The sequence below is a fragment of the Lissotriton helveticus genome, chromosome 9 (assembly GCF_964261635.1).
Source record: "Lissotriton helveticus chromosome 9, aLisHel1.1, whole genome shotgun sequence".
NCBI lineage: Eukaryota > Metazoa > Chordata > Amphibia > Caudata > Salamandridae > Lissotriton > Lissotriton helveticus.
In genome coordinates this window covers 588,475,966-588,489,981 of record NC_136070.1, presented here as the reverse complement: position 1 = coordinate 588,489,981, position 14,016 = coordinate 588,475,966, and the positions used below count along the sequence as shown (strand labels likewise).

General features: G+C 48.2%; 1 protein-coding gene across 8 annotated transcripts in view; it reads right to left on the bottom strand.

The window, feature by feature from the left end:
• Positions 1 to 14,016, bottom strand: part of MAJIN (membrane anchored junction protein) — an 801,090-nt gene that overhangs the window by 59,399 nt on the left and 727,675 nt on the right. For all 8 annotated transcript variants that reach the window (XM_078660571.1, XM_078660573.1, XM_078660568.1 and 5 more), the window contains one exon: positions 12,522 to 12,657. In XM_078660571.1, the coding sequence (XP_078516697.1) occupies positions 12,522 to 12,657 (136 nt within the window). The remainder of the gene's footprint in view (positions 1 to 12,521; positions 12,658 to 14,016) is intronic.

The following is a 14,016-nucleotide window of genomic DNA, read 5'->3' as shown; positions in this document are numbered from 1 at the left end:
ATTCCGACCACCACGCATCCGTCCGCCATTGTTATATTGTGGGCAGTAAACTTGCTTACGATAGCGGGAAGACCGCCACCGACAGCCTGTCGGTGGCGGTCTCCCCGCCATCGTAATCAGGCCCTTAGTGTCAACTATATTTTTTTCATTATATTTGTATTTACCATTATAAGTATAGGAGCAAAATATTGTAGTAAACAATATGTTTGGCACAATATTTTTGTCAGAGACATTGTTTACCACAATATTGTATCAGTGATCCGCACATTTACCATTCATCATGGTCTGCAACAGGTCTAAATTGTGAGAAAGCACCTCCAAAGTGGCAGAAGCAAGACCTGGAACTTCCTGATCCAAACTGGACTCGGGGACATGTTTCTCTTGGAAGCATGCTTTCCCTCCAACATGCAGCAGAAATGCAAGTAGAGGAAGCTCGCTCCTCAAATACAGTGAAAATCGGATTCCCGCATTGTAAAGTTGTTTAGCAATGATGACGTGATGCAGAAAAGCCTTGTGGGACAGCCGCAACGTCTAAACCAGGCATCGTAGTACCACGTAGAAAACCTTCACAAATGACTGTGCTAAATCAGCAGTCGGTACCAAATGATAAAGCAAATAGCCAGGGGCAAATGCAGCAACTGCCTCCCAAATTTAGAGGAGGAGGCAGCATGCCGAATAACACTGAAGCATACCAAGAACCAATTTGTACTGTCATATACAGCTTATAAAGCAGACCGTAAGCATAAATAAAACAAGCATTTGCAATGCAATAGGTCTCGCAATAGAAAAGTTTGAGCTTTTGGTGTGTAAAATGTAAATTTTTTAAAATTTTTGTTTGTTTTTCAAAATATAAAAGTATTAATTTTGTTATTAGAAATGCCAATAGTTATAAAGTTAGCAAATGCTACATCTATAGCATTAGTAAAGGTACATGTTTAGTTTTCCCCTGTCTTACATGTATTGATCTGACAAATCACAATGTTTTAACAAGAACAGAAGTGAAAACATTTAACATCTTTTTATGACATTTGTAATAAAGCTTGAAACATTGACAGAAAATATTTGAACCAGTTGTTGTTGAATGGTTGCACAGATTGAGGCTGTGGTGGCGCTGAGTGATGTTGTTTTGGGGACAAATGATGCTGTGGCGTTCAGTGATGCTGTTGTAGTGCATAGTGATGTTGTGGTGCCCCTGAGTGGTGCTGTGGTGATGCTGAGTGATAATGTGGTGGTGCTGAGTGATGCTGGGGTAGCGCTGAGTGATAATGTGGTGGTGCTGAGTGATGCTGGGGTAGCGCTGAGTGATGATGTGGTGATGCTGAGTGGTGCTGAGGTGGCGCTGGTTGATGCTGTGGTGGTGCTGAGTGATGCTGTGGTGGTGCTGAGTGGTGCTGTGGTGGTGCTGAGTGGTGCTGTGATGGTGCTGAGTGATAATGTGGTGGTGCTGAGTGATAATGTGGTGGTGCTGAGTGGTGCTGTGGTGGTGCTGAGTGATGCTGTGGTGGTGCTGAGTGATGCTGTGGTGGTGCTGAGTGGTGCTGTGGTGGTGCTGTGGTGGTGCTGAGTGAGATGTTGTTTTGGGAACAAGTGATGCTATGGCGTTCAGTGATGCTGTTGTAGCGCATAGTGATGTTGTGGTGCCCCTGAGTGGTGCTGTGGTGATGCTGAGTGAAAATGTGGTACTGCTGAGTGATGCTGGGGTAGCGCTGAGTGATAATGTGGTGGTGCTGAGTGATGCTTTGGTGGTGCTGAGTGATGCTGTGGTGGCGCTGAGTGGTGCTGTAGTGGTGCAGAGTGGTGCTGTGGTGGTGCTGAGTGGCGCTGTGGTGGTGTTGAGTGATGCTGTGGTGGTGCTGAGTAATGCTGTGGTGGTGCTGAGCGGTGCTGTGGTGGTGCTGAGTGATAATGTGGTGGTGCTGAGTGATAATGTGGTGGTGCTGAGTGGTGCTGTGGTGGTGCTGAGTGATTCTGTGGTGGTGCTGAGTGATGCTGTAGTGGTGCTGTGGTGATGCTGAGTGATAATGTGGTGGTGCTGAGTGATGCTGGGGTAGCGGTGAGTGATAATGTGGTGGTGCTGAGTGATGCTGGGGTAGCGCTGAGTGATGATGTGGTGATGCTGAGTGGTGCTGTGGTGGTGCTGAGTAGTGCTGTGGTGGCGCTGAGAGGTGCTGTGGTGTTGCTGAGTGATGTTGTGGTGTTTCTGAGTGATGCTGTGGTGGTGCTGTGTTATGCTGTGGTGGTGCTGAGTGGTGCTGTGGTGGTGCTGAGTGATGATGTGGTGGTGCTGAGTGATGCTGTGGTGGTGCTGAGTGGTGCTGTGGTGGTGCTGAGTGGTGCTGTGGTGGTGCTGTGGTGGTGCTGAGTGATAATGTGGTGGTGCTGAGTGATGCTGTGGTGGTGTGAGTGATGCTGTGGTGGCGCTGAGTGATGCTGTGGTGGCGCTGAGTGATAATGTGGTGGTGCTGAGTGATGATGTGGTGGTGCTGAGTGATAATGTGGTGGTGCTGAGTGATAATGTGGTGGTGCTGAGTGATGCTGGGGAAGCACTGAGTGATGTTGGGGTAGCGCTGAGTGATGTTGGGGTAGCGCTGAGTGATGCTGGGGTAGCGCTGAGCGATGCTGGGGTTGCGCTGAGTGATGCTGGGGTAGCGCTGAGTGATGCTGCAGCAGTTATGTCATACAGGGACACATTCTTTTGTAGCAAGCAATGGGTGAGTAAGTGATTTGCGCTGAATCACAGGATGTTCAGCAGACGTCCAAAGCCCGTAGCCGGCAATTCTGAGCGATAAGCCATACCCTGTCTTGGGTCTGTAATGACAGCCAGAGCAGAGAGTGAGCGAGAGGGGGCTTGTACCTGGCTTAGATGCTTGGTATGTTGGGCAGGTCAGTGTTTTAGGGTATAACTCACGGCGACAAGCCCTTAGCCGTGGGCTGCACGCATGCCCCTAGAATTAGGTTCTGACTTCTCTGCATTTCTTGCTGGGGACACACATTAAGTCGCCGATCCTTTTAATATCTTTTCCCTGCCATATAAAGATGTGTTTACCGAGTCCCACGCTGTTTAAATGTAACCAATGGCGCTGGTTACAACATATATATATTTTTGGGGTAAAAGGTGAGATTTACAGATAAATCCACAGCCAGCGACACAGCCACAGCGCACATATCTCCTTCGCAAAGCAAGCAAACTCCTGGCCGGCACCACCGCGTCGTAGGAGTGATGCAACAGCAGGCCCTGGGGCCGGCCGTGCCAAGTCTTCCTGTTTTCTGTACACTACAACAAATGGGACTGGAAAAATCGCAGAAAAATAAGTTGCAGAGATTGCATGTGAAATGAAATCACGGCACCTCTCTGGCTGTGGACGCTCATTAACCCATCCTCCCTGGACTGGAACAAGCCTCAAAATGTCTCTGGCGACGAGCAGCGTCTCTCAACTGATTACAATCTACGCTAGCGACAAGAAACGGGCCTGTGACGAGATCATAACTAAATACAAATAAATGCAATCGAACAAGCCACGCGCAGAGAGGACCATTGTGTAAGCGCTAAATGACTATCCCTCCATCATACATGCCAACATTTTAGGACAGGGACGTGGGAGATTTAAAATAGAAAATCGGGAGAATGAAAACTCCCCATTGATTTCCATTGTAGAAAATGGAATTTCAGGTGGGAGACAGACAAAATAAAGTCATTTTTGGCTTGGAAAATCGGTAGTCTCTCGTCTGTATCGGGTCTATTGGCATGTATGCTCTAAGCCTCGACTCTTTGGCAGTATTAAAACATAAGCCGAAACGATTAAAAGAAGGCAGTGCTGGGAGGGGGGCTGGTCACGAACTGAAGTGCTCTCGGTGGTGGAGGCGGGGGGGGGGCGGGGAGCAGAGCCTTTAAAGAGCAGAGAAGCAGATGCGAGTCACGGCCTGCGGCCGTGAAAATTGAAGTGAATAATTAGGGGAGAGGGTGTGCTGGGGAAGCAACAGATGGCTTCCATCACAATCCCCGCAAGGTAACCCAAACAAAATGTGACATTTCTTTAATGTCTGCAGCCTAACAAGAACCAAAATAATGCGGACATTACACCCAACAACGTGAAAAACTTTGAGTAGCGCTTAAAAATATAAATGTTGTGTTGCAGTTTTCTGCACAGCAAACATTATCCAGGTACTGTGTAATGCTAGGCACAGCATGCACACATCATAAATATGTTTCCAAGCCCACTCATCATAAAGACACAAATTCTATGGGTCAATCATCAAGGAACCTCTCACCCCACCCAACCACTGGCACCGCGGCGAGTCTTAGAGCGAGAGGGCGCGCTGTGACTGGGAGGTACGAGAGATGGCTGAGGGGAGACACTGTTTGTGCTGCACTTGCACTGGGGTCAGGCGCCTGCTGTCACATCCATCGCTGCCGGCAGGCACTTAAGGGTTAACCCTGTCGCAGGGCTGCTCTTCCTTTCACCTTTGTTGCATAGTGAACGGATCCAGTCGCCGTGGAGTCTCTAGAGCTTGTCCCAGTGTTTTTGCAGTGGGGTGTCCCCAGGGCTTTAAGTGGCATGAAAAAACGGGGGGAGGAGGGAGGTCTCAAAGGTGTGGGGCCAATGTAATTAAGTGCGGGGCTTAAAAACACGTAAACTAACAAGAAAAGTTGTGGCAGTAGTAATATATATGAAAAAACAAGCAGAAAGGGGGAGAGGAAAGAAAATCGAGCACAAGATAGAAGAAACAACAAGAATGGGAGATGAAGCAGACAAGAGACGTGGAACACAAAGAGTGGTGGGGCAAAGAGAAACGCACGAATTGGGAGGAGAATAAAAGGTATGAGTGTGGAAGAAGGGGAGTGAAGAGAATCATGGAGGACGAGGGGAGAGGTAAGAAAGAAGGCAGAGAGGAAGCAGAGCGCAGGATGGGGGAAGAAAACGAGTATAGGGATGGAATGAAAAACGAGTGTGGTGCACACCTGGGAGATGTGATGAGGTGGGCTGAAAAGGAGAAGAAAGAACGAACGGAGGAAAGGACATGGAAGAGTAGAGAGACGGGCAGAGAAAGCTGAGTCATTAAACAGGACGAAAGAGACGAAAGCGGGAGCTGCACGGCCGGCCATGAATGATTAGGGGAGGAGAAGCCGCAGAGCGCACGCTGGGAGAAGCCCTTTGGTATGATGTCATGGCCTGGCGGCCGTGAAAATGCGCGTGCTTGTTTGGTCACATGATTCACGTGAACTGTTGAAAATCCGCTTTTGGAGAGCCTTTTGAGAGCCTTAGCTTAAGTAGTGGTTTAGCTGCATTAGGGCTCACCCCTATTCCTATTCCTGCGGAATGGAATAGGGGCGAGCCCTAAAAAGGAAAACCAAACATAATCAATCAAATAATAGAAAAAAAATATCTCACTCAACTCGCTGTGTGCGTCAGAGACCAAGACACATATGGCAAAGCTGGAAGCACACAGATTAAGCCCTGGCAATATGGGGCTGGAAGCATTTACTTCCTGTGGGGGTAATATTGGGTGGGGTATGTGTGTATTTTTAAACTTGTGTAGGGGAATACTGTGCATGAGCCATGGAGTAGCTTATTTAGTCATGGACTGAAGTGAGAACGAAGGACAAGGTAGGTCATTATTATTAAGGACCCACTGCTCATGAACAGAAACAAATGAACAAACAGCAAGAAAAATAGTAACAGTTGTGTCCTGTGCCCTGATCCCGAACTAACGAGAGGCTGGCCGGTGAGTGTAGGGGTTTCTTTATTCAGAGCTCATGCAGCCACCTCTTCCCTGCCTCGTGTCTGAACATCCGTGTGTCTTGTTCCAGTCTTGCCCCTTTCCTGACCTGAAGCCATGTCCAGTGTCCAATCCCCTGCAGTCTGATGTGAGCAGGGTCCTAGTGTTGCGCTCCATCGCATCATTACGACATCTGCCCCCTTTGTTGAGAAAATAAGTGCTTTCCGCCAAACTATAAAGAGAGAGAGAGAGATAGAGATAGGCAACGGCTGTTATTAAGATCAACTGTGCTTCACAGTCATGCATCATTGTTCTTCCATTGGTCAAGCATCACAGCTTTTCAATGAGTCGTTTGGGCTTCCGAGTCACTCTAATAGGGCATGGGCTCTCTTTTCCACAGGGTCATTGACGGTCTCACTCGTCTCCCGCATCCTCATCTGGGAGAGATCCATCACCAGTTGGAGGTGCAGACACTTGCAATTCTTCTGTGGCATTGCTCAGAGACCTCTGTTGGACACCTGCGCTTACATCTCCGTCAACTCCATCAGGCACTCTTACCTCTTTGAAGTGAGAGCTGTTCCTGATAATGGAGTGAGATCCCACTGATGCTGTTATCATTGGCCCTTTGACGTTAGCTAACCTGTGTGGCTGGCTAGAGAAAAGGCTATCTGACTTTTGTGTTTGACGTTCTTGCACAAGGACCAAATCCCCAGACTTCAGTTCAGAAGTTGTTACGCAACATCATGTTTCAGCTTGTCTTTTCATTTTTCGCAATGTCACTGTGCTCTGGCGCTGCCTTGTCTTACAGCGGAGGCAGATGGGTCCTGCTTGTTCTCCCCAATACCATTTCTGACGAGCATCGCCCCATGGAGCTGTGTGGGGTGTTGCAATAATATCCGAGTACTTGGCACAGGGCTTGGCTGACTGAAATCTGCACCAGCTTGATGTTGCCCATGAAACGTTCCACCCTGCTGTTGGCTTGTGGCCATTAGGGCGTTATTTTCTGATGATGTATTCACAGGTATGCCAAAACTTTCGAAATTTTTCTCCTGAGAAATGGGGTCCATTGACGGTTTTGGGCGTTAAGAGAGGCACCCCAGGATGCAAATATGTCACCCAGAATTGGCGGTGTGGCAGTTGCTGATGTTGACAACACTTGTCATACTATGGGGAAGCAAGAGAAATGATCCATGATGACTAATAGATATCTGCTGGAGTCAAATGGCCCATAAAAGTCAGCAGCCAGTGTCGACCACACAGCGTTGGGGAGGTCAGAGATGTGCAGTTGCTCCAGCTTGTATGGTCTGCCTATGATCTGATAGAGGAGGCAGTTCATGATAATATCCTCCACCAGACAATCGAGGCCTGGGAATCTTACTTTTTCCCTCAGCCATTTTCTTTGTTGCTACCATTCCCCTTAGACTCTCATGTGCAAGGCTGACCGTCTGCCATTGAAGAGTCTGCGGAATCACTATCCTGGTACCTCGAAGAAGTATCCCCCGCTCCGTTTCAGACAGTTCTTCCTGAACTTGTTTGAATGCAAGTATCTCCTCTCTCCTGACCCCTGTACTGACCGGCTGTCATAGTTCACATTCCTCCACCTTTGTTGCTGTATAATTCCTTCGACTACTTCCAGTGTGACGTCAGCCCTTCTTTCTTGTGCCAGTTCCTCCATCGTGATTGAAGCCGGTGTGTTTTATTTCACACAAAATTGAGGTATTCTTCCTCCATGGAGAACATCAGCGTTGCACACAACAGAGGGTGCTGCAGTATGCAGTCGGCAGGGTTGAGTTCCTTTCCTGGTTTGTGGACTATTTTGACATTGTAGTCCATCATGTATATTCCCCACCTCCCAATGCGTGTAGACTTTTTGCAGTCAGGTTGCCTTAAACCGTGACCTGTAATTGGCGGTCAGTCATGATGGTGAATGGCTTTCCATAGATGAACTTATGGTAGGGTTCACACTGCCACACCACTTCTAAGCTCTATTTCTCTTGTTGAGAGTATTCCCTTCCTACATCTGTCAGGCTTCTACTTCCATATGCAACAATGCACCTCGGTGAGTCTTGTCCAGGCGAGAAGGGCTCCCAGTCCCATCGGGCTGGCATCGACAGTGAGCTTAGTGCATAGGGACGCATTGAAGTAGGCAAGGTGATTAACGGTTGTGACCGCCTGCCAAATGCCCTTGAATGTCTTGTCACACACTGATGTCCACAGTCTTTGATTTAGCGAGCACAGTAACTTGCCAGTCTGAGAAATGATCTCACTTCTGTAAGGTCTGCTGGGGGCTGTGCTTTGCGGAGCATTTCACACTTGCTTGGGTCTTGCCGCATTCTCTTCTGAGAGAAGATGTGCCCAACAAAGATGAGTTCTCCCTTTCCTCACTCACATTTGTCCGCATTCAGGGCCAGTCCAGCTTTTTCCAGTTGACTGCATACCTGTGGAGAGGTGTGGCTCACTGGTTAGAGGCGGCAGACCCGGAAGCAGAGAACGGCCCAGGACCAGGGTTCAATTCCCGACGCGGCAGGGTCTTGGACCAGGGTCAACGGACTCGATAATTCTCGCCTCAGTGCCTACTCTAACCAGGGAACACACTTGGTAACTCTGGGCATTAAGCTTGCCTCATCTCTACAACGGCCCCCCACAGACGCCGGGGATGCCTGGTTTCACCCTGGAGATACCCAGAAAGGGGCTATCTCACAGGGAAAACCAGGACGGGTTCCCTAGCGGTCTACAGCGCCAGGACACTCGGGTAGAGTAACAGTGCGCTTTACAAGTATCCCACATTTACATTTACATTTACTTTCCTCAGTGCCTTGTTGTGCTCCTCATTCCTGTGACCAAAGACCAGAATGTAGTCGCTGTAGTTTAAAATGTTCTTTATGGGACTTATCACCCTCTGTACCATCGCTTGGAATATTTCAGCTGCGGATGACACCCCCGCGCTTAAGCGCTTGTAGCAGAAAAGCCCCAGGTGAGTGGAGAATGTGATAATGTAGCGGGAAATGCGGGTCAAATTCCAGCTGGTGATTGCCTATGAATAGATCTAGCTTGTAGAGCACAAAGGCTCCACTGAGGCCACTGATCATGTCTTTCAGAGGAGGGCATGGGTGCAGTTACCTCTCGATGGCTGTGTTCACTATATGCATGTCGACGTAGATGCACATTTTCTGTGTGTTTTTCTTTGGAACGGCCATGATGGGGGAAACCCACGGCGTTGGTCCTTCAGCGGACTCAATCATATCTTGCGCTAGTAAGCTCTTCAATTCTTCCTCTAACTGCGGCTGGATGTGCACTGGAACTCTGCAGTGATTCTGAGCTACTGGTTTGACAGATTTGTTGATGTGAAGGGTGACTTGCGAGTACTTCATCTTTTCCAGCCTTTTTGAAGAATGCTGGGTACTCTTTCAAGATGATGTGGTGCTCAGACATGTGATATGTCATGGCCCGAGACCCATCAATTGAGCTGTGATGTTGCTCAGTAAACACAGTGCTGGTATATCTCCCCTGAGGATGTGCACTTCTTCTTGTACCAACGTTCTTCTGTCCCATGGCTGGGCAGGCGCAGGCGTGCGGGTACTCCAGTCCACTGTTGTAGAACCGGCTTTTTGGAGACCCCCCCACTAGGAGAGTCAAGCCAGTGGCGCAGGGAAATGCCTTGAATCTACGGGTCCTTCTTGCATCAATCATACATTACCAAAGAGACCAGGACAACCAGCCGTGGAGGGAAGCAAGTAATTTATTAGCTCGAGCTAAGGACAGGGTCCCAGAATGGTGCACAGACAATTCTATGGAGTCTGCTTCTTACTTCACAGCATGACACATATTTATAGCGCTAGCCACGACCATTTGCACAGTACAAGTTCCCTATTTAAACAAGTTCCTCATCTGACAAGCTCTTCGTCAGTCTTGTGTGGTGCAATCGTGGCCAGGGGACATCTGTCTCTGATTGCACAATGTACGCTGCCCCCTGCTTCCTTGCTCAACTGGTGTGGTCATGGGACACAGCCTAGTGCTTCCTCTATCAGTTGGTGTGGTTACAGTGCACAGCCTTGTGCTTCCTCTATCAGTTGGTGTGGTCACAGGGCATAACCTTGTGCTTCCTCTATCAGTTGGGGTGGTCACAGGGCAGCTGGTGTGACAGGCTGAGTTACCAACAATGGACAGGATGTCGCTGAGTCTCTGACACAGCTGTGGGGGTGTGAGGCACACAGGCAGCTTCTTGGAATCGCTCAACCACAAGGAGCAGGGAGGGTTGGGCAAGTTTTGACAGGGACGTGAAAAGCAATTCTTCACCAAGTTGCAGAGAGCATGGCAACACAAAATGGAGTCATAAAGGTCATTTTAAAATGCAGTCCAACAGTGTGGTAGCATGCTCTCTCTGGTTGGTTCGGAGGAAGCGTTGACTTGTCACGTCTGCCGTTGCCCCAGCCATATGATGAGCTTGTTCTGTTGTTCGTGTTCTCTTATTTTCCATATGGATAGCATGCAGTTTGGCCCTGGCGTTTGTCCTGGCCATGCTAGCTTTTTGTATAGTGTGTGTATTTCTTTTAGTATTTTTGTGCGAAACTCATTTGAGTGACAACCTTCAGTGATGAGCAGCTTAATTCCTGCCTTGTTGTCATATTTGTCAAACTCACAGTAGGTCACTAGTTTGCGCACAGGGTCACAAAATCATCAAGGGACTAATGCGCTCTTTAGCACGCCATACTCAGCATGTACAGTTCGAAGTCGACATTCTGCTGGGGGTTGAAACTGTCTGTAGGGCATTTTATTAGGCCTTTGTAAGTAGCTATGAAATCAGGTGGGACTGTTACAAGCAGATCTTCCACCTCGTTCCCGATAATGTTTAGGAGCAGATCCCTGGCCCGTTCATCTAGGTAGTTTTTGTAGGTGGCGCGCAGATAGTGCTCGAAGCGGCTGATCCATTTCTCCCACGGAGCACCCCTCGTTTGAGAGTCAAAGAGATCAAAGGACAGAGGGCACCAGAAGATTGAATTTGGTACTATATTCTCATTGCCTTCATCTGCCAAGTTGGTCGTAAGTGGTTCGCAAGCATGTGATGCAGTGTGCAGTGTTTGTTGCTGATGTACTTGCTGGTATCTCTTAGGAGGAGTGCAAATGCAGTGCCAGTTAACCTATTATTCCTAATGCTGCAGTTCGCCTTCAATATTGTTTGTGGCGCCTAACTTTAAAATGGCAGCCGGGGCTCTGAATAAGCTCATAGGCCTATTCCCCTGACCTCATGATGGCCGCCGAGGTGGTCATGCTCTCGAGAGATGTTGTGTTGCAGTGAGATCACCAGATGTGAAGCTTAAACAAGGCAAGAAGTGCTGAGGCGCTGAATGCGTGGACCCAGCAGTGGCCTCACTCCAATGTGGTGAGGGTGGGCTCCAGAGGCCACGCTTTGTAGTAGTCTGTGGCAAGCGACCAGGGTGGGCTCTCGACGTCACTGTAGGCACCGAACTGTTGCAGCACACTCGGGTGGGCTCCCAGCGTGACTCTAGTACCACTTGCAGATGAACGTTGGGGAACACGCTAAGCATCGTTGCTGGGGTACGGTTCACCACCCTTGTCGCCAGATGTTGTGTCCCGCGGTCCAGGTAATAAAATAACGAGGATGAGAAGCTGGTAGGTGAATGTAGGGATTTTACTATTAAAAGCTCATGCAGTCACCTCTTCCCAGCCTTGTGTCTGACCCTCCGTTTGCCTAGTTCCTGCCTTTCCTGATAGGCAGCGTTGTCCACTCCTCTGCAGTCCGGTGTGAGTGTGAGCAGGGTCCTTGTGTCCTGCTCCATCGCGTCATTATGACAGTAACAAATGAAGGATACGCTCAACATGGAAAAGGCCAAATATAAGCTGCCTGAAAAAACAGAAACCTTTCATGAAAATAAACATATGTCTCTAGAAATGACTTAATTGTACAGATACTCACTTATGCTGGGGAAAAAAGTTGGGAAAGCAGTGTTTTTTTATAAAGCCAATGATGTCAAAGGGCTCAGGTTCAATAATTTTGCCTTGGCAGCAAAGGTTTCAGGGAAAGAAAAACTAAGGGGCCCATTAGGATGGCGGGCGGTTTGCCCCCACCAGACTGGCGGTAGCCACAGCTGGCCTGGCGGGGGCAGTCCGCCCGACATCCTCACATAAATGACCCCCTGCCATATTAGTATGGTGGGGGGACCGCGGCGGACGGAAAGACCGTCCGCCGCTTTTCCGCCCCGGTCGCCTTGCGGCCGGGGTGGAAAAGGTTTAATATGGTGGCGGTGTCTATTAGACACCACCAGCCATATTACTATGGTCTTAGTTAGATGCCTTTCCGTGGCAGCGATGCCGCCACGAAAAGGCATGCGGTCTTCACTCTGGGGGCCCCCTGCGGGCCCCCAGAGTGAGGGAGAGGTGCACACTGCATTTGCATTAACAAAGCGGCAGGCACCGCGCGGTGCTTGCCGCTTTGTTAATGCAAATGCATTTGTGCATTTTTAGCATTGTGGCGGGCGGTGCTGAGAGCACCGCCCGCCACAATGCTAAAAATGCAGGATGCGCCCGCCACAGTGGCGGGCGCATCCTAATATCCCCCACGGGACCGCCGCCCTTATGGCGGGCAGTCCCAATACCCGATAGGATGGCGGGCGGACTTAATCCGCCCGCCATCCTCGTGACCCCCTAAGTGTTGGATGAGGTTTTCTTTAAACAAAAGATATTCAAACAGCGACATATATGACCATGCACTGTATCATTGTTGGTGAAACTTTTTTTTCACTTCAGTTGGTACTAGAAGCCAAATGTAGTTTCAGGATTCCTACCTTGCTATGTATTGCAACCAACCTCCTTCATTTGACTCCGAGGATGGAAATCTTTTATCCATGTGACTTTCCATTTCAGGATTTGTATGCCTTTTTGGTGTTATATATTCATAATTACCATACTTTTCAAATGTATCTAAAAAAAGAGAGAAGCAAATGACAAAATGTTGCAAGCAGCTTGCATGTGTCCACAAGTTTAAGCTGTCATATTTGTACATTTCCGTACTCAACAAGCCCTAAAAACTGCACCACTAAAAGGGAGCTGTACATTTCACTTCTTACTCATGTGAACAGATCTAAAATAAAATATCTATCCAAAACATCTTAACCAAATTATCTAAAACCATATAGTGAATTTGGTGGGAATTGTAAGATTAGGCAAAGCATTTGGGAAGCTCATCCTGTATCTCATTCTTTGACACTAAGGGGCATATTATCAAGAAACGGCGTTAACATTATCGCCCCTGTAGCGGCAGAAAACTGCCGCTAAAGCAGCGATAATGGGCTTGATAATACGCCCTTGTGAATTCCCATAGAAGCCCATGTTCTGGTGTGCACATGGGCTTCTATGGGAATTTTCTACGGCGTATTATCAAGCCCATTATCGCCGCTTTAGCAGCAGTTTTCTGCCGCTAAAACGGCGATAATGTTAACGCCGTGCTTGATAATATGCCCCTTTACTCCTATCCTGGATGCCTCCTCCATTTGCCCAGTAGGGTTTGACTAAAGAGCTTCACCGCTCCTTGCTCCAGTTATACACAGCTTATAGAGCCCATGTAAAAACCTGTTTTTGCTGATAGGTGTTTTATGTATTAAATATAGAATATTGATTTAAAAGTTATGTTTTAGATCTTCTGGATTTCCAACAATCAGTGCTTGTCTCATCCCCTACCTAAGGAAACAAAGCCATCACAAGTTATCTTAAGAGAAACCAATGACCCACCTCTAAATCAAAAGGCTTAAACTCTGTAACGTCACCACATGGCCAAACACTATCAGTCACAGAGAGTCTGACTGCCATGACACAACCTCTTCTAGTCTGCTGGGACTAATATATACCTCTAAATGTGGTTTTTTGTCCTTCGTGTGATAATACAGTCTAAGGACCAAACACGGGGACACTCCTCAGTACAGTACAGGACGGAGGTAGCTTGACTGCCACTAAGGACTCCCCTAATCTCATGAACAATAACTATACAGTCACTGGAGTGGCCAAAATATGGAGATTCCTACTTCAGGCCTTTTGGGCAGTTCAGATTGTGGTTCTTTTCTATAAACTATGCAAAACAAATGTTTAGTTCACCTATATGTTTCCATTTTCAATGTGCCTTTCAATGTATTCATGGAGGTCAGATGTCATTAAAATAAAACTATAAACGATGCCTTGCTCCTGCTGTTGATGGGCTCACTTCATGGGGACCTCATGTGTGACACTTTTGAAAGGACAGAGTGAGGTTCCGTGGTTTTCGGGACCGGACTCCATTTTGTTTTGCGT